The sequence below is a fragment of the Choloepus didactylus genome, chromosome 6 (genome assembly GCF_015220235.1).
Source record: "Choloepus didactylus isolate mChoDid1 chromosome 6, mChoDid1.pri, whole genome shotgun sequence".
NCBI classification, from domain to species: Eukaryota; Metazoa; Chordata; class Mammalia; order Pilosa; family Megalonychidae; genus Choloepus; species Choloepus didactylus.
In genome coordinates, this window is record NC_051312.1 from 43301271 (window position 1) to 43322480 (window position 21210).

Here is a 21210-nt window from a genome sequence, read left to right on the forward strand (position 1 = left end):
TTTGAGAACCCCCTGGTATAGGTTCTTTTATGAACCAGTGAGCATAAATCGTTGGTTTCCCACACTTTTCTAAATCTTATTGGTTAGGTAAAATCAGTTGAACAGTGGGTCCAAAAAAAAAAAAATGTTTAGGAAAAGTGTGCTCCTGTGTCAGCAAAGCTGGCCACTTTTGTTCCTGGAAGAGCTCATGAAACTCAAACCTCTAACCCAGACTCGTCTCCGTGCCAAAATGCAGCCACATCAGAGGTGAGACTGAAGAGGAACGTTAAAAAAAAAAAAAAAAAAAAACACATCGGTGCCCCACAGAAAATTCAAACCAAAGTGACACCCAGGACCTGCCTAAAGCAGGAGCCGTTGCAGATTTAGGAAAGTCAGAATTATAGATTGTGCTGACGGGGGATTTAGCCAGAATGTCTATTCCAAAAGGTCATTATTTTTGCCTTTAGAGATACAATTCCTGCTTTCTATGACAATTTCAACAGAAAATACTCTGATTTATGGTCTTCATATTGACATAGCATGTGCCCTGACACTTACGTAGGAAAAATTTGCCACTGTATTGAGGGATATTTCCGACATATTTGTTCTTGAAAGATCTCCATTCCCCTACCCCATCTTGATCCAATAATGTGTTTTAGCACTTGACCTTCCCCAGCCCAAAGTTCTTCCTCATAGCTACTTCAAAGTCTATCTGCTAAACTAAAATTTAGAGTTCATTTTTAATGGCCTGTCTTAAAGGAAAGGACTGATTATTTTTTTAAATATATACTTAGCTGACACAATGCAAACATTTTCTATCTGGTTTTGAAATGACTGCTTGACAGCACACAGATACATAAAACATCTACCTCCCTGGCCATCCTTTGCATTCACTGACATTTAAATGAATTCACATTTCCTGGGCACATGCTAAACTCCACAGTTAGAAGAGAGAGCACTAGGGCTGGCTGCAGTGACCCAGGGAAGCTGATTTAGGCTTTGGCACTGGACTCAGATAATCCATCAAAAAGTTTATTACTGTTTGGCTTGAGTAGAATGAAGAACTGAGAGAGTCATTTCCTCTTGCTCTTTTCTCTGCAGAAAAGAGAAATAGCTGGCTTTTCTTATCATAATTTAGCCTCACCCAAACTTCCAAATTCAAGGACACATTTTAAGGAGCCTGCCCCTGATCTCTTTAGTTCAAAGTGAGCTCATCTCAACCAACCCGCTAAAGAAATCTTTATAAAGCACTCATATTGGCCTATGCTCTTATGGGTGACACTTTATTAATAATAAATAATAATCGCTTTTTATTGCTAAATCTTTACAATAATAGGAATAATAATAGCTAACATTTATTAAATACCTATTAGGTGCTAGACCCTGTGCTAAAGGTATTTTTGGGCATTATCTCAATCCTTCCCACCACCATGAGGTTGATGATATTTTATGAAAGAACAGGAACTTAGAAAAGTGAAGTAATTTGCCCCAGGTCACACAGCTAGTTCAGCCTTAATCCCCAGTCTCTCTGAATCCAGAAGCTGCTCTCTTTACCAGTTAAAAAAAGTTTATTGAACTTGGCAATAGTAGGGTTTCCACAACTGACTGAAAGATGGGCTTGAGAATAAGTTAGACTTCTCTCCTTCAACATCTTCTTTCTGCTTGTGGCTTTTTGAGTCCAAAACGATTTGGGGAGTGAAAAAAAAAAATCATTATCTCCCTATGCCAACTTTAAGGGCAAAGGCTTTTCTGCACAAGGAAGCCTGTCTCCATAGGTTTACCCACATTCCTGCCCTTCTCGGACCCCCTCCCCTCGACACCCTCCACTGGTCATGCCTCAACCCTGTTGCATTTATGGATCTATTCCACAAACAGCTCTTCCAAAAGGAAAAACAAGAGAACAGGAAAATCAATATCAAATCCAGTTGTGCACTCAAATGTAACCAGAGAGTAGCATGCTCGTTTCACGGTTAGAGTTACTGCAGTAAGGGCAGCTCCATCTATTGCTATGTAGGTAGTTGCAGATGTGGGCGTATGTGTGGGTCAGTCACTTTCTTCAGCTTTGGACTTCCGGGTCATATATATGCCTGGGACGCATTTCACAGTCTCTGTGACGTGAAAGCCTACATCTGTTCTGACCACCATGTTAGAGAAAGTCAGAGGATGGAAGGTACAGAAAGATGGGTAGTAGAAGCTCTGGCTTTTGGAACATTTGACTTATTCTGAGCTCAAATCACATCTGAGCAATTGGTTTCAAATCCCAACCATATATATTTCCCACAGTCCTGAAACTCACTCAAAACACACCAAGGGAACACCCAGCAGCACTCTATAATCCCAATACTAGAAAGGTAACATGCTCCTCGGGAGAGGTGTTGAAAATCAGATGATGTGGTGAGAGGTGGGCTCAGAGAAGCATTACAAAAGGAACGATGGCAGGAAAAAGATGAAGAAAACCATCAGCCTAACATCTCCTCCAATGTAAAGAGCAAAGGTGTCCGAGTCACACTAGAGTTCAACTCCTGCTTCCACTCTTTATGGTGTGTGAACTTTGACAGGTTAGTTAGCTTCCCTTATCTGCAGTTTTCTCATTTGTAAACTACTGAACATAATGCTTACCTCCCAGGGCTGTGAGAAGGGATGGATGTTGTGAAAGAAGCTTGGCACTTTTCCTGGATTCCTCCACCCATGTTAGCTCCCTTCTCTCCCACTTCTGTGGCCCTTAAGTGCCAGAGTCTGGGAATCAACATCATTCATCAGCCATGCCTCCCCTTCAGTATACTACGGCTGATCTTATAAATGGGTACCTTGATGGCCAAGTTCAGTCCACAGATGTTCTTTGTTTGGCCTGCACCAATATTTGGGGGAAATCTGGATTATTTACCAACCATTAAAAAGCAGGAAATTTCACATAAAAATCTCTATTTCCAGTTCTCCTTGGGAAACAAGGTGATGCGTCTCAGTAGAACTGCCTTCTGCCAGGGTGAGTGCCCTGTAACAGCGGGTGAGCTCTCCTCTGCACCTGGCTGGCTTCACTCATTTGGAAGAACCGCCTGGCAACTGAAGGCTTCTGGGTTCACAGCTCCCAGGCTCACAGAGCTGGTGAAATCTGGCCTGGCCTCTAGCTTTCCTGGATGCCCACAAACAGAGTTTTTAAGTATACTTTCAAGATCAAGCCCCTGAAGTGAAGAACAATTAGCAAGTTCCTGAGTCACTAGTTTATTTATTTATATTTCTATTGTGAGCTAAAATATCCTTCATGGAAACACCAAGAAGTTCTTGTAGTAGAATTGAGCTCTTACCACTGGGGGTTGGCTGACCCAGCTTTGCCCCTGTCACTCAACTTCCTGGGGCCTCAGTTTCCTCTTCTCTAAAATGAGACCTTGGGCTATAGGATCTCTGTCATCTCTTCCCATGTTTATGTAATTATTATGTGGAATTCGAGTACATGAGTAGAAATTTTAACACAACTGTTTACTTATGAGCTCTAGAGGTTTTAATGAAAGCAGAGCTTCTTAAATACCTCACTGACCCTTAACCTAGGCCTTAACTAAATCTAAACAGGACTTGAACAAATGGCCTTGTTTATGGTTCTGCCCACTCCAGGGTTGGGCCTTGAAGCTCGATGTTCTGCACTTACAGCAGAGACAAATCAACAGCAGGGCACTAACAGACATTCCCGGTCCCTAAGTGACTTGGTGCTCTGGGCCCTGCCTTCTCCTCCTCTCCTTTCACTAAAACACAAACCAAACCAAACCACACCACCAGCCGACCTCCGGTGCTCCACCACCTGGGCCTTCTTTCGGTTCCTTTCTCAGTGCCACCGCAGGACCCATGCACCTGGAGCTTCCTCCACCTGGAGCCCTTTTCACCCAGCAGTTCCCACTGATCCTTCAGCACAAGCTCATTTTCAGCATTCCTGGCCTCCCAGGCCAGGTCAAGTCATCCCAACACATGCCTTCCTTGCATTGGCTACACTGGAGCAGATGTCACAGTTGTACTTTTACATTTATTTGGGTAATTATTTGATGAATGATTATCTCCCTAACTGAATATAAATCCCAGGACACCAGGGTCCACGTCCGTCTTTGCATTTTTGTCTTTCCAGTAGTAGCCAGCAGGGAGGCACTCAAATATTTGCTGAATGATGAATGAATGAAAAGTTGTATTGGGAAGATTCTAGAAGACAATCAATTCCTCAAGGACAAGGACCAGGTTTTATTGAGGGTTGGACGCCCAAAGCCTAATAATAATGACAACAGAAACAAATTGACAATGGTAAGAGCTTCAAGTACCAAGTCCTTAATGATATCAGACCCTGTTCAAATGAACTACTTATATAATAATTCAATTTAATCTTCCTATGGAAGTAGACATATTTACTATTTTCATTTCCCATAAGAGAAAACCGAGGCACAAACAAGTTGGAAACTTGCCTGTGACTTAGCCAGTGAGAGGCAGAGCAGCAATCAAATCTCAAGCAGCCTGGTGCCAGCCATTGGGCCACTTTGCCTAATATGCAGTGCATAATAAATGTTTACTGAATAAACAAGAGCTGCCATCGATCGGTTCCTCCTGCCCACACACACATACACTATATACACTGTCGGATAAATCCTCACTGGATCGGAAGTCTACACAGATAGGGTTTCAGAACTCACCAGCCACAAGAGCAACAAAATAGCTGACAGAAGCAGCAACAAGCACGAAGCAGGGAAAAAACTTAAGATAAGCCTCCTGGTGGGGTAACCATCTCTGCACATGCTTAGGCTGAGAGGAGGGCAGGGAGCGCCCTAGGTCTGGCCTGCCACTTACCTGATGTTTTCGTTCAGCGCATAGAGCTCATTGCTTTGCAAGCCGCCGCCTTTAAAGACATTGATCACTGCAGTCTGGACGCTGTGGGAAAGCAGAAACAACCCTAGGTTAGGGGATCTGCCTATCTGGGGCCAACTCAATGAGCAGCTCAGGGCTGAAGTCAGATGGAAGGGCCAGGCCACAAACACAGCCATGATTTCCATTCCTGTTAATCCATCATTTCCTTCCCAGCATCCTTTGAGAGGAAGGAAGTCTGAAACTGAAAAGACTCGAATGTTAGTAGCTCTGCTTTCTCCCTTGCCTTGCTGGCAGCTGCTGGTGAGTGGCCACCATCAAAGGGCAGGCTGTGGGATGTGCTTTTCAGAAACCCCTGGGCCTGAAGGAATTCAAAATGGTGTTTGCTGTCAATAGGAGTTGTCCAGGCCTGGGGTTCTTTCCTTTAGGAGGCTGCTGTCTTCAAAACACACTGAACTGGAGTGAATGTGAAATAACTGCTTGCCTATTTTTATAATACTTTTCTTGGAAGAATTTCGCATAGTCCCATCTCGCTGGCCCTTTCCATTCCCATTCCTGTGAGGTGTAAGGACAGTAGGGTTAGTCACTTGAGGGGCCCCAAGTTGGGACTTTTCTCAATGGTCTCTGGAACCCCAATCCAATATTTCAACAAAGAATTGATTACAATCTCATCTACCCCAGGAGTTCCAGGCCATTTTTTAAGGAACAAGGAAATACTTGACAGCAAAACTTTTCAGAGCTCCCCTTGCACCCCTATCATAAGCGTGGTGTTGTTTTGTCTATTCATTGAGAAAATCCATATTGACCCCCAAACCACAAAAAATTCAGTAATGCTTTAAAATAATGATGCAATTCATTTACCCCAGAGTACTTGCATAGATTTGAAAAGTATTGGCCTCTAAGACCTGAAGGATAAAATATTTATTCAGTCTCTACTCAAAGTTTGATGTACAAAAGGTGGGCAAATCACCTTACAAAAGTCTCCCAGGTGCCTATGGCTTGTAGGTACTGGTAACCCCTGGTTTATATTGCTCATTTAGCTTTTCAGAGGTACCTGTTTTATATTCCCAAATAGGTAATGGGTTACCTGAAGGCAGGCTCCATGTCATATGCATACTGAAATGGCCCCACCCTTGAGCACTCTGACAGTTTGGGGTGTGACTAATGGGCCTGAACAGCAACTGTAAATTCCAATTCAACTGTCCTGGGCTGGGTGATTGACTCCAACAGGCCATAGGCTCTCCAGCGGCCCCTATTTCCTCTCCCAAAACAAGGAAGGCTAATGGACACATTCATTGTAAGACACGTATTCTCTTGGTCAATTGCCCCTCTCATTACAACCTTCCTGAAGCAGCAACCCCAGAGGAAGCAGAGGCTGTGCAGTCCCCAGATGCCACCTGGCCTCGATATGGCCCTCGGCAGCCTCCACTCCACACCTAGCCACCTCCTTTACCTGTTCCAAGCCGAGTTGGAGCTCAGCTGCAGAGCCTGCCGGGTAGCTTGGAATCGGGGTAGGTCGCTGAGCACTGGGGAGCTCATGAAGCGCGGTCTAGGCCTGCGGAAGGAGCCCATCTTGTGGAACTCAGTGGGCAGGCTGGGAGCGAAGCCACGGGTCATAAGTCCAGGTGGGGGAATAGCTTCTCCTCTGGACCAGGAAGTTCCGGCTGCCCACAGATAGGCCTTCTTCTCCCAGGGCTGCCTTCTGGTGCTCACACTTGTTTTTAAAACCACAACTTTAGCCAACACCTGAAAAGAGAGGGCAGCTTTTATTGAGAACTCATGGGCTGAGCAGACCACATCTTAGAGGAAGTTGGCCGGGACTTTCCAGCCAAATGATCCTAAAAAACAACTCTGGGACCGGGCAATGAGATTGTATGCCCTGGAGACTCCCATTCACACGTTTTTACACATCTCTTTTTGGTTATAACAGTATGGTCACTCCAAAGTGAGAAGGCAGTGACAATGGGGCCAAGCTGACGCCAGCCCTACAGGAAACTGCTTTCTAGGCTGTGCTTGGCTCTGGTTCCTATGCACTACCATCAGAGTCTGGATACTAGTTGGGTTTCTGCAGAACCCACAATAACATGCATTAAGTGATGACTTTTTTTTTTGGTAAATGCCTCAAGGACAACACAAGAGCTCCCTCCATGTCTTGGCACTGAAGATCTTCCATGACATGCCTTTACCAAGCCAGTCTAGTGTATTGCTCAGTATTTCCCAAAGCAGCAGGGCCTCTGCACTTAGGCACATCTTTTAACCTGCCAGATCATTCATTCTTCCTCTTGGAACATATTCATTGAGTATTTACTACTTATTAGCTGCTGTGAACTGTGGAGGGCCCAAACATTTCTAAAACCTGGTCCCTGTTCTCAAAGAGCTCGTGATCTATGGAGAAGTAAAGTGTCCATTTTTGTGTTCATTCACACAGCAAATGTTTATTAAGCACCTACTCTGTATCAGGCACTCACTGAGACATTGGGGATGCAATGATGGCCCCATCCATGTCATGTTCATTCCCTCTCCCAAGCTTTTAGGAATGCCTACTCCTCCCCTTGCCCAGAATTCCCTTCCTTTTCCTCTCCAAATCCAACTTACCCTACAGGGTTGAGTTCAAGAGTACTGCTCCCTGGTAGCATTTCCTAGGAGGCTTTATGGCTCAGAGGCTAAAGGCAATGGCTTTGGAATGAACCTGGGTTCGAGTCTTAATTCAGCCACTCATAAGTTGTGTGACTTTAGGTACCTTGAATCAAAGTGTCCTCAGCAGTTAACAGGGCCAACTCCACAGGACTAGCAAGAGATGAAACGAACCTAAGGGACATGCCCGGCAGAATGGCAGACCCGACTTTCATGCACTGGCTATTTCCATTCAGACCAATGTCCTTCTCTTCTCAGTATTTTTTGGTGGGTTTAAGTCTAAATCACTGGCTTAAAATGAGTTTTGGAGCTGGTCAGGAAGAGAAGAGGAAACATGGCCAAGATCAGAGTCACTGTATTCTAATCCAAAAGTATTCTCACTGTACCCTCTCTCACCAGCTATCTCTGCTATATCCCAAAAACCAACACCAAAAGAAAAAGAGATTCTACCATAAATGTCAACCTTCCAACTGGCAGGGAGAGATGGTTTTGAGGCCACAGCTGTAGCATCTGAAGAAGGAGGAACTGGTCAGGAAAAGAGCAAAGCAGCTGAGATAGGCACTGAGAACAAACATTCCACAGACGGGGCAGCTGTCTGTAAACAATACCATTGGGCTTGGAATAACAAAAGCCAAAAAAGGAATGCTTTGTCATGCCCCTTGAATTTTTTTTTTTATAAAGGAAAGGAGGTTTGTGTATCATTTTATTTTACTGGCTTCTGCCCCTCCATCCCATGCTCAGAATGGCCCAATAGTTACTAAAATTTATCATTTAAATTCTGGGAAAACAATAATAAGTTCCAGAGGGTCTCAATAACTCCACAAGTGCCGCCAGAATTTAGAAAGTTCTATGCAAATCAATTAATGAGGCCAAGAAGAAATAAAACCACAGAAACCTGCTCGCTTTGGAATTTAAGTTACCCAGAAAAGGTCACACTATTAAGGAAACATCCATTTCACTGCCCTTCTTTAAACGGGCCTGCTAAGTGCAACTCATCTGTGTAATTACAGGATATTAAGTCCCTTTATGAGGATCTTAAAGTTGAGGTGATGGCGTTGCCTCTCTCTCCATGGCAACTGCACAGGGAAGTAGAACGGTGAGAAGAATGGATTGTTCCAAGTGTTTGCCTTCCACCTTCCTGCCCTAACAGCCACCTCTCCGGGAAGCTGTGAAACACTGCGCATCCTGGGGCTGACCCCTTGCCCGCTCCCAGGCCTCCCACTCCCGGCCTTCTGAGAATCCAGCAAGGCACATGGGCAGCCTGCTCCACTCACACTTCTTCCAAGAAGAGTAATTTTCAGCCAAAAGGACCATGACTGCAGCTCCTGTAGACGAGAACCAACTACAGAGTAACTAAGAACAAGCGGTTGCCTCTGACTCATTTTTCACCTCTAAAATCTTCCACTCTTAGATCCTGACAGGCTGAGGAGAATCTGAGGCCCTCTATTGTTTCCGCTGTTCCTGCTTCTGGAGAGAGCCAAAAGGCCTCCCCAGAGCCTCCCAAGAAAGGAAGCAGTTGGGAGCATTGACAAAGTAGCCTAATGGGGAAAGCAGACACACCCTGTAACCACCTGCCCCTAAGGCACAGGCCTGTCCTGACCTAAATACAGCAAACAAGGAAATGACTAGGCCAGAGGGAGCCTCAGAGTGGAGCCAGTAAAGGCTCCCATTTACAGGTAAGGGAAGTGAAGCCCAGAGAAGCAACGAAACTTGTCCCAGATCATCGAGCTAGGAGAGCCAGGACTGGCTAGACTCAGGTCCCCTGATGCCTGATTCAGAGAGTTCCTCAGCCTCTACTTAGGCCATTGTGGAAACTCCTTGAAGTCAGGGATGGGGACTTTTCACCTCTGTGTCCTCAGGCCTCAGCTCACTGCTCGAGAAAGATGAAGGGAAAGGATAGGAATTAATAAGGCATGGACTGCCCTGCTGACATGATGCTAAGCACTGTCACAATAGGCAAACTTAGTCCTCACACAAAAAAACTCATTTGAAGACCAGAGAAGTTAAGTAACCTGCCTGGAGTCACACAGCTAATAAGCGTCAAATCAGTGACTGGCACCTAGATCAGTCTAATTCCTTAACCCATGCTCACATTGCCATGTCACCAAGCTAGGCCAGGAAACCAGAACTGAAGTTGCCAAGTTAGTCAGAATCACCAGTTCACAGGATTTCATACAAAATTTAATTGTGCTTATATTTCACAATAAGGAAATAACTGGAACTGTGGAACTGTAACCCATAACATTCTTTGAAATTTGCTAACTACTTGTTAAATTGTACTTGGACAGTTGTCACATCTATGTAAATATGTTATGTTCCACAATTAAAAAAAAAAATAAAAGCAAACACTCTAAAAAAATTTAATTATGCCTCTGAGATAAGTAAACTATGACCATACTTATTGGTTGCTAGAGAGGTGGTGAGGAGAAAGAATGAAAGGAAAAAGGACACCCTGCCTTAGTTAGATAGCCCCTCCACCTTACCAGCTGTGTGGCCTTGGCAAGTTACTTGACCTCTCTGAGGCTCGATTTCATCCTACATGAAATGAGGATGCTAATAGTGACTACCCCAAGGTCATATGAGGATGAAATGAGCAAACACTTGTATGGTTCTTAGAACAGTGCTGGCAAATAGCAAGTGCTGGTTACATAAGTGCATGTTAAATAAAATAACATGGTTGCTGTTATTTCTGAATCCCCAAGCAGAGAAGGTGGTGGAAATCGCTCCACTCTGAAGCAGGTAAGGCCTCCACGCCCCTTTTAGGGTCACAATGCATTTACACCTTACCTAAGCAGGACTTTGGAAACTCACAACTTTACTGACACCCTCACCTTTTTGTAGCACGTTCCTCCATTTCAAGGAATTTTCCCACATATCATCTCACTTCCAAATCGTATCCCAATCCTATGAAGCAGTTTGAGCAGGGATTTCTCTCACAGATTAGGAAACTACATAAGTGACTTGGCCAAGGCCGGAAAGCTAGAAATTAGAGAACCAGAACAAACCTAAGGTCCTTCAACCTCAAGCCTGGCCCCCCACGCATGCACTGTGGGTGGTTCTTATTTTTCCTATATAGTCAATTCCCATTATTCGTGGTAATTACAGTCTATGAAATTATCACAAACACTGAATTAGCTAATTCTGAGCCATTCTTCTACAGGAAATACAGGCTAGTTAGTTTCCTGCAGGCCTCTGGTCACAATGTTTCATCAACCGATCAATACACAAACTTGTTTTGGGTGTCTTTCTGTTTAAAGACAACTTATTTAATATATGTTATTGATTCATTGACTTTGAACTCATGGCCAACTGCGCTATAACTCATGCCTGAACAAAGCTTCCCTAATGCACATATTTTCTGTTTGCACATCACTATTTGCACTTAGAAGCACTAGACAGCACTTCAGAACTACATTTGGGGCCATTTTCAACAGCAAAACCACTCACCAAAAAAAAGTACAAAATGTGGAAAATGTGACACAAAATGTATTGTGAAAAGGACACTGTTTATAGTATGAGAGCTGAAACAAGAAGGCAGAGCACTACCTTGTTCAAACTCAGCTGGGAACGTGTGCATGGGATGACACAAATTTTTTGCCATGTCTGCAAATGACCATGAAAGCACCAAGACTATTGATTTGGGGAGTCACAAATAAATTTTAGCAAGTAGTCAAATTCCCAGATACAGAATCTGGAAATAATGAGGATTGACTATATTTTAAAATATTTTTTATTATGAAACATATGTAAAAAGGAGCTTATCTATACACACATGAACACACATGCATACACAACTTAAATAATGATAATAAACAACCACCTGCTTAAGAAATAATGGTAACAATACTTGGAAACTCCACGTGCTCCTCTTTTTATGATAAGCACATACTCTTACCATAGAAAATTTAATAACAAAAATCTATCATACGAAAAGAAAGGCCTCCTTCTGGCCACTGACCAGTGTAGAACAGCTCTGTCCAGAAGAGCTTTCTGAGATGACAGTAATCTGAGCTGTTCAATGTGATAATCACTAGCCGCATGAAGCTACTGAGTATTTCATATGTGGCTAGTGCGACCGAGGAACTGAACTTTTAAATTTTATTTAATTTTAATTAATTTCAATTTAATTTTAAATAGCCACACACGTATACATGCAATATTTTAATTAAAAATTTTTTCCTTTCCCTTAGTAATATATCATGGTCTTCTTCCCATATCATTACATATTGATCTACTTCATTATTTTTAATGATTGCTTAATTATTCCACTTAAGGGATACCATATTTTATTTAACCAGTTCCCTATGGGTAGATATTTAGGTAGTTTCCAGTTTTTTATTACAGCAAAGAATGAGTATATCTGTCTGTCAGTCTTAGGGACCACATGACTGTCTCGGTAGGACACATTCTCAGAAATGGAACTGGTGGGTCAAAGGGCTGGGTAATTCTTAGCTCCTTTGACACCCACATCACTGCAGCCTGGAAACAGCACTGCTGGAAAGGAGTGGAGAGACACAGTGCCTGCATCCCCGAAGGGCCACAGGGGTCCCCCTAGTTGGAAGGCACCCTGTGCAGAAGAACTTTCTGAGATGACAGTAATCTGAGCTGTCCAATGTGATAATGTTATAAACACCAGCTGCATGTGGCTACTGAGCACTTCAAATGCCCTTGGACCACTCTGAACTACAGTTTCTACATCTGAAAAATGGAAATAGGAAGAGTGACCTTGGAGAGTTGTTGTGGTGATGGGAGGGCCTGTCTATGCAGGGCCTGGTGCATTTCCTGGATCTGTGTGGGTACAAAACCCAAATGCAAAGGCGCCGGAGCCAGCCCTGGCCTTCCCCACTTACAGCATGATCCCAAGCAGGTGCCTTAGGACCGGCATGAGAGCCAAATGAGATGACGCAAGCAAGGCTTAGAATAGACCTGGTATATAGTAAGTGCTTAACAAATGTTACCGATTGTTTATTATTACCACTACCACCACCACCATCATCATCTTCGTCATCTCAGTACAAAAAGAAGAGCTGTGCCTAACGTCTCAGAGTTAAAGAAAATCCTAAATGTTGGTCAGCTTTCTCCTCTGATGGACCAGTGTGGTTTACCTTTGGAAAAATGCTCTTCACAAATTATTTAAATGGTCACGTCTTTGGTGCTTAAAATGTTTGCTTCAGTTATCTGGAAAGCAGCCCTTGAGCAGAACCAAGGGCTCTGGAGGGTCCTGATAAATGAAGTGCCAGGGCAGTTACAGGGTAAAGGGATCCACTGCTAGTCTTGCTTTCCAAGGCTCACCTCACAGGGGTTTCTTTGGAAACCACTGCACCCAGGGTCCAGGATGCAATTCTAAAGAAAAACAAAGTGATGTTTCAGTTTCTCTTCACAGCTTCCAGGGCTGGGACATGGGAAAGGCGCACAAGCACTGCCAGCCAGGCCAGAGGGTAAAAAAAAGTGGTAAACTGAGTGGAAAATGCAAATGAATTCCACTAAGTCTCCAACCTTGAACTCTGAAAAGGGAAGTAGAAGCATGGCACAACAACTTAAAATAAAGAAGTGGGTAGCTTATAATAACTCTGAGGCTTCCAGGAAAAAGCCATTCTGAATGTAAATAACAAAGAAGTCAAAGAAAACAGCCACACAGTCTGGCGTGACAATCCAGAAAATGAGGAGAAGCCAGTTCCCAGGGAAATAAGACAGGCTGTCTATTTTACACCTACCCCTCCAGGAGCTCCTGCAGGAAGACAGCCCAGCATGGAACATCTTCCCTGGGACATGGACATGGACATGGAAATGAAGATCCATTGTCCTTCTCCAGCCTCAGCATTTAGATACTGCCGTTTAACTCAACGAATCCATTCTCTAATTGCAACCAGAATTATTTTTATGATGATGACGATGACAGTAAGGATACCACTGTTTACTAAGGACAGATGTTGTATCAGTCACTTGACATGTATTATCTTGGTGTTTTTAAAATGGATTTAGGAAGTTTTGATGAAAAACCTTTTATGAGATAGAATAAAATGGAAAATAACTGAATATATCACATTTTGGTGAAACTTGTTTATTACATGTGCATTCATGTACTGAGTCAAAATGTAAAATGTATTTATTTCATACTGTATCTAGCACTCAACAAGTTTGAAAGCTCCTCTGTCTGATCTTCCTAATCACTGGAAGTAAATGCTATTACCGTCCAGTCTCATAGAGAACAACATGGAAGTGCCAAATGTCTACTTGTCTAAAATTACGTGGCCTATAAGAGGGGACACTGAGACAGGAACCCAACAGTCCACAGCCCACCATACTCATATCGTTCTGCTGCATAAATGTCTTCAAAGGCTCCCCATAGCTCTTAAAATAAATCCCCAAACCCTATCCCTTCCACCCTCACCTCCCAGCACTCTACATGCGATGCTCATCGGTCTTCCTTCATTTCCTCAAATACCCCCTGCTCTTCCCGGACCCAACACCTTCCCATGTGCTGCACTCTTTGCCTCCTACCCACTCCTCCTGGCACAAACCCAAAGATTCTTTATAGCCCATCCTTCGCTTGCTCAGAGAAGCCCTCTTTCCCCCTTACCTGTGACAAGATCAAGATCACCCCATAAGCACCCTCCTCATCTCCTTTGTAGTCTTGTCACAATCCTCCTCAATGAATGACTACAGAAGTATTTGCTTATTGTTTTTGTAAGGTCCATAAAATCAGGAACTGTACTTGTCTTGCTCCCAGGTACATCCCCAGGGCTCAGTATAGTGCCTATACAGAGCAGGCATTCCATAGATACTTGCTGAATGATCAAATGAACCAAGCACACAAGAGGCACTGCTGGTGGAAGACACAACACGGGAAGTATAAGCAAGTGTCAGCTCAGAATACTGATGCCTAAAATTATGTAGGGCTTTGCCATTTTAAAAGTGCACGGTACTGAAATCTGACTAATGTGGGTTCAACTCCAGCCTCTACAATGTACTAGCTGGGTGACCTGGGTAAGTTACTCAAACTCTCTGTATTCCTGTATCCTCATCAAATGAAGGTAATACTTATCTCAGTGTTGTTAAGTTTAAATGAGATCATGGCCCAGCACATGGAAGGGGCCCCAAAACTCCTAGATATATTAATAAAACACTGTGTTTTTCACAAAACTTCAGACTCAAAAAGGTGACACATGGCCCGGGTGAAATGGCACTCTCACATGTTGCTGGAGGGAGGGCAGATGGGGTAACTGCTATGAAGGAAATTTGACAAGATCTACCCTCTGACCCACCAATTCCACTTCCAAGAATTTTACTCCAGGCATGTCAAGTGACTTATGTAACAAGGGTTTTCTCTGCAGCCTTCCTTATAATAGCAATGGCTGGAAATACCCTAAATGCTCACCAATAGGGGAATGGTTCTGTGAACTATGGTATCCCCACGCATCGGAATACTATGCAGCTCTAAGAAAGAATGAGAAAGCCCCTGAGGCCCCGGCATGGGTGTTCTCCAGGGGATGCTTTGAATGAAAAGACTAAATGCAGATCAGTGCTTAATGTATGCTACCATCCATGTAAAAGAGATGAAAAAGAGCATTTATATATGTCATTGCATATGTATAAAATTTATCAGAAACTGATAAACACTGGTTTCCCCCAAGGAAGAGAGGTGGGCACAGTGGGGAAGACTTTTCTCTATTATAAACCTTTTTGTACCTTTTCAATTTTGAAACATGAAAATATATACTTAATTCAAATAAATAAGTAAAGACAACAAGGAGCCCTCCATCTCTAAGCCCCCCAACCCCTCAAATAAAAACAAAGACAAAAAAGGAAGGTTATATGATTTGTTCAAAGTCACTTAGCTGTTGGAAGACAATCAGGATTTGAACTCAGCTTCTTAACCCAAGTCCAGTGCTCGGTCAGTCACAGCATTCCTTCCTTCATTCATTCATTCAACACAAATGTATGTATTCAGCAATTATTCCACATCAGAAACCACCTATCGTAGGAAGAGTCCTTTATCTGGGATATGTGGGCCAGAAAATAAACACTGGTAGGAAAAGCAGATAAAAGGAAAAACCAATCACTATGCATCACAAAGCAGCCAAAGGGACTAGGCCAGGAAAGTCACAGTGAGGGAGGCCAGCAGACACGTATAGTAAACTTGTGGAACGTCTTACTGGGCAGCACCTGCCCAAGCTAAAGGAGGCAGCCTCTAATCCAGTCCCATTTGGTTTTTCTTATCTCAGGAGACAAGCCCGGTTTTGCCAGATGCAATTTTTCCAAGAGAAGCAAAAAATCCAGATCTTTACAAATGTGAAATCACCTGATTTTTAAGTACTGGCACAACCAAGTAGCACTTTAGGGGCCAAACAAGTAGGCTTGTGATCTTTACTGCATCCTGTCAAAGCCATCACCAGCAGCCTTCTCAGACCTTTTACCCAGAGCACAACCCAGGTCCAACATCAGCCTGCCCTAACCAGTCACTGCAGCCTTGGCCAAGTCACTTCACTTCTCTGGATCTGTTTCCTTATCAGTTAATCGAGGGTTTGACATAGCTGATGACCATGATTATCTCTCAGCATCGCCAGCTACCCAATCAGCCCCTTCTCTGGAAGTAGGGCCCACCGGGTACCTTTCAGAGCCCAGGCCAGAGTTCAGACCCTGACACAGCACAAACCCGGAACCATCCCTCCGCCCATGTTTCCACTCCCACCACCACATCATCTAACTTACCAGCTTAACTAACTAGCTCCTCTGTCCCATCTCACTCTCACCCATCACTGAGTCACCAGCGTGGCCACCAGCACTCCACTGTAGTGGCGTGTAGCTCTTCAAAGAACAGGGCAGGCCAGCAGTGCCCGAGTTGCTGAAGGGAGCACAGAGCAAGCTGAATCCTCAAAGCCAACCTGGGAAACCAGATCTGGTTTCCATTGCAAGTCAAAGGAGGTTTTGAAGAGGTGGGACCATTTGTAAAATTGATTACTTCCCATGACTATCATTATTATTATTATTACTGCTAATAAGAATAATACTATCTATCACCAGAGGCTGATGATGGGCAGGGCTGTGCCAAGCCCTTTGCATCTATTATCTCAGTTAATTTTCATCCTAACCCAGTGAGGTAGATTTAATCGTTCCCATTTTGCCCATGAAGAAACTGAAGATCGGAATTAGCTTGCCCAAAGTCAGAAGACTAGTAATGAGGAACTAAGAGCCAAATCCTGCCTGATTCCGGAGCCTGCGCTCCTAACCCCTCTGAGTTTCCAATAATGCTTGTAACTGCCACATAAAGAAGCAAGACAGACAACACCATCAAATGCTTCCCTTCATGAACATCACTGGGGGACAGCAAGCACACTCTGTCCCTTACGGGTAGTGGCTTCATTTCTTCCCAGCTCTGACTCACTCACTGACCAGTGCTGATAGAATGTAACTTCCTAAGGGTAAGGGCCCTGCCCATCTCATTCACTGGTGTATCCCATGCCAAGTACAGGGCTGGGGCACATAAAAGGCACCCAGTAGCTATTATTGAATGATGGAATGAAATTTGGAGTTCCAAACCACCAGGAAGAGAGGGCCTCCCGTTCCTGGGGACCAGAAAAATCCTGTTCAATGCGAATGCACTGGGGTCCACCTAAGCCTTACTGTTTGTAGGGGTGTGGGCCGCACAGTGTGGGTGAGGAATCCCAGGCTTGCTCTCTCATCAGGGGAGCTGACAAACGTGGCAGAGCAGAAGCACCTGCTGCATGTCACAGTGCAATAGTTTTGACTAAGAACCAACCTTTGACACTCTTAGGAGACCAAAGTAGGCCAAGGAATGGGCACTGACTCTTAATAAAATATATATATATATATATATATTAAGGTTCAAGCTTGGACACAAAAAAGGCTCAATGGAAAGAGTGAGACAATTTTCTTAGCAAGCCACTGGAAACCAAGTGCAGACAGAAGAGTCTGGGGGTCCAAATTTATGTAAAAGTAAGTATCAGAGCAAACAGGATGCAAGCTCAGGTACTTATCTCTGCTCAATAGTGTTTGCTGAATGTCTACAGGACTCAGAACACTGACAATTTAGAGTCACCTCAAAGTGGTAATTAGATTATCGTTGTCATCATCATCACTTTGGCCTGCAAACCACTGTATAATCACCAGAAAAATCCCCTCTTTTTGGTACCAGTTAAACAAAGCTGTGGGGAATAACCACACATCTTATTTACTCATCTAATAGCCCACTTGAAGTATCAATTCCTTGGAGTGTAAATTGTTTGGGCGCAGCAATAAATTGGCACCCAGAGTGATTCTGCAGTGCCTATCAGATGATAAGCTGAAGAGTCTAGACATGAGCAGTAGCTAAGATGGACAGTTATGGGAGCAATTACATTTGACATATATTGTGAACGAGAGAGTGGTCAAAAGCTACTGTCTGGCAGCAAACCGGAGTTTTAACTATGGGAAAACATGCTATAGATTAAAATCTGTTCTTTATTACAAGTTAGCTCCACTCTGTCATTGCAGGAACAGGATGAAAGGCTTTTTCAATAAGAAAAGGAGATGAGAGAAAGGAAACCTTCCCAGGCAGTATAGCCAGTTATAGACTATGCAGAATAAAGAGTTAAAAAATTTAAGGGGCGATTTGAATCTGATCATTTCACATAGACCATAAGTTCTAATTCATAATTCAAGTCAATTTAACACAACAAACTTTAGAGGATCTTCTGTGTGCCAGGCTCTGAGTGAAGGCAACTGAAGGGGCAAAGAAGAATAAGACCCCTGCCCCCAAGGAGCTCAGGGTCTCACAGGAAATACCCTGAGGTAATCTTATAAATGCATCTCAACACCAAGGGCGGTAACTGAAGATGGACAGTTAAGATAAGATTGAGGCAGAAAGGTTAAGTCACATTCTAGAGTTACAAGACAAAGCTACTGAAAGGTCAATTAAAACTACGTTTCTCTATAATGAAAAAAAATTAAAAACAAACAAAAAAACTATGTGTTCTCAATTTCTTTGCCCATGACTCTAAAGAATATGGATACTGGAGACAGGAAAGGAAATTCTGAGATGGCAAAACAAATTTTCATAGGTAAACATTTTAGAAGCTCAAGGAGAATCCCTTTATTTATTTATTTATTTATTTATTTATTTATTTATTTATTTATTTAATCTGTGAAGAGACTAGGAGACTAGAAGAGCACAGAAATTTCACATTTCATCAAATGTCTAGTAGGCACCTACCAGCCTGGACACTGGTTAAGGTTAAGGTGGAAGACAGGAAGGCCTAAAGCAGGGATGGCAAACCCAAATGCTATGGGGCCAGGGCAAGTAACAGAACTGCAGGGTCAGGAGGGGACAGTAAACTAAAGAACACATGAGTCTTAAGGAGGGGCAGCTCCCATGCTCCAGCACAGCACTTTGTTTCTACAGGTCTTGTTCTCATTATCCAATTTGGTCCCTGCAATAACTCTACAACGTAGGAATTATCACCCCTATTTTAGAAGTGAAGAATTTCTGGTTTGGGATAATGAAGCAACTTGGCTGTGGTCCCATGGGTATGGAGGGATAGCACTGGAACTCAAGTCTACAACTTCTATTTTTCCAGAATTTCAAAGAGAAGAACTCCAGGCTATCTCTATCATCTTAATACTAGGTCTTCATCTGGTGATTCTGATTCATTAGGTCTGAAGTTTTATAGAAATCTGTACCTTCTAGACATCTCCCAGGTGATTCTAATGTAAAGTTAGACTTGAGAACACAGGTCTAGACCAGTGGTTCTCAACCAGGGATGATTCTGCCCCCCAAGAGACATTTAGCTATGTCTGGAGATATTGTTGGTTGTTATACCTGTGGGGGGAGGAGCTGTGGATATCTAGCGGGAAAAGGCCAGGAAAGCTGCTGGCATCTCTCGATGCACAGGACAGCCCCCACCCAAAGAATTATCCAGCCCCAAAAGTCCCTGGTCTAGACCCTGTAGCTTGCCACTCAAACCGTGATCTGAAAACCAGCCGAATCAACATTATCTGGGGGCTTGTTAGAAATGCAGAATATCAGGCCCCACCCCAGACCTACTGAATCAGAATCTGTGGTTTAACAAGATCTCTGAATGATTTCTGTGCACATTCAAACTTGAGAAGCCCTTCTCTAGACCATGCTTTCCTTGGACATCAGGGAATTTTAGAACCGAAAGGAACCTTAGCTGTAGGCTCATTACCTGACAGAGAGGGAAACTGAGGCCCAGAGCAACTGAGCAACCTGCCCGTGGTCATACAGCTTGCTCATGGCAGAGACGACACCAGATTCCAGATCTCAATTCCCCGAACTGTGTTATCTCCGAGATGTCAGGTAGGACTTTTCCAAGAACTCTGTCTCTGAAAAGTTGACACCGACATTTAGGGGTCATGTGGGTTTTTCTACGGGCTGAAAGGAATCTTTTGCCCCACTGGTTGAGAAACTTTTTAAAAACTATCTCAAAACACCGTAAAGGGTTACAGTGGTGACCCACTAATTTTGCCTCCAGACCACTTTATAGCAAAAGTGGCCGTAGGGCTGCCACAGTGGTGCGTTCCATTCCAGCAGCCAGCACGCTGAGGCTGAATTGTCCAAAATGACGCAGCAATTGACAGGGTCTCCCCCACAGACATCTGGGGACTGATGCTGAACCAGTTTCAAAGGAGTATTTAGAAGTAAACGGCAAGTGTAAAAGGGCTTACACCAAGGATTCACATAGCCAAGGTCACGAGCAGGTTGTGGCAGGGTTTGAGGTGGCCTGGTTCAGAATAATATAGACACAAATCAGGGCCCTTTGTGGGGTCTGCCCCCAATCGTTGGGAAGAAGACAAAGACAAATTCTTTCAGGTATCTTCCCGGGCTCTACTTAAGCTGACATATACTCTAGTTTCTCAACAGCCAAACCCAAATAGGTCCCTTAATCCTGGTATTTGCTAAAAACTGAATGGTGTCAACAAAACACAGAACTCAGCCTGGGTCAATATGAGCCAGCAAACTTGGAGAAAGTTCTGTATCATGTAAAGTCAGGAAAGAAGCAAGAAACTAGAGGTGTTGCGTGAAGTTCAGCAACCAGCTAGTGTGAAACCAGAAACACCTCAAAACTGAGAAGGAAAGAGGATAAAAGCAGTGAGAGAGAAATACATGAGTAAATACATAATTTTATGTAACATATAATTATATGCAAAATAAATTGTACAAATAGTTCTAATAAATCATTTGGACAGTGGCAGGGGAAGAGGTTTACCAGGTCTTCTCATAGGCCATGATCAAAAGAGAGAGAGAGAGATTTTAGTGAGTCCCACTGCTCCCTAAAACTTTTCTGGGCACAGTCTACATATAAGCACCCCAGGATCGGAACTAGATTGAGGCAAGTGAGATATTTAGGCCCAAAACTGAGGGAGTTGCTCACTCTCAGGATCGTGCAAAGGCTCTTAAACTTTACACCCTAATCTTGCTCTGAAGCACACACACCACCCATTTTGTTAAAGGACACTCATATTTTTAGAAAGGATGTCTTGGAGCTCGAACACAGAGCAAAGGCGGTTGCTTTTCTTTCTAGGCATATCCCTAGACTACGGAGAAAAACGAGCATGCCAGAGTCCATTCAAAAAGCTTCAAATAGGTATTGTTAAATTTCTGACAAAGAACTTTTACCCAAATTGCTCTCCAGAGGCTGAGAGCCCATGAAACCTGGCTGTGAGCTTTTGCTTTTTAATAAGGCAATATAGAATGATATAAATTATTATCCTGCTACAGAAATACAGTATTTTTAAAAGGAGACAGTG

General features: G+C 43.5%; 1 protein-coding gene across 8 annotated transcripts in view; it reads right to left on the bottom strand.

The window, feature by feature from the left end:
* The window catches only part of PRR5L (proline rich 5 like), a 171489-nt gene that overhangs the window by 63647 nt on the left and 86632 nt on the right, over positions 1-21210 (bottom strand). For 7 of the 8 annotated variants that reach the window (XM_037840121.1, XM_037840125.1, XM_037840122.1 and 4 more), the window contains 2 exons: positions 6263-6555; positions 4795-4875 (listed from right to left, as the gene is read on the bottom strand). In XM_037840121.1, coding sequence (XP_037696049.1) covers positions 4795-4875; positions 6263-6426 — 245 coding nt within the window. In that variant the 5' untranslated portion in view covers positions 6427-6555. Of the gene's footprint in view, positions 1-4794; positions 4876-6262; positions 6556-12735; positions 12787-21210 lie in introns of all 8 variants that reach the window. The other variant, XM_037840124.1, reaches the window with a different exon arrangement.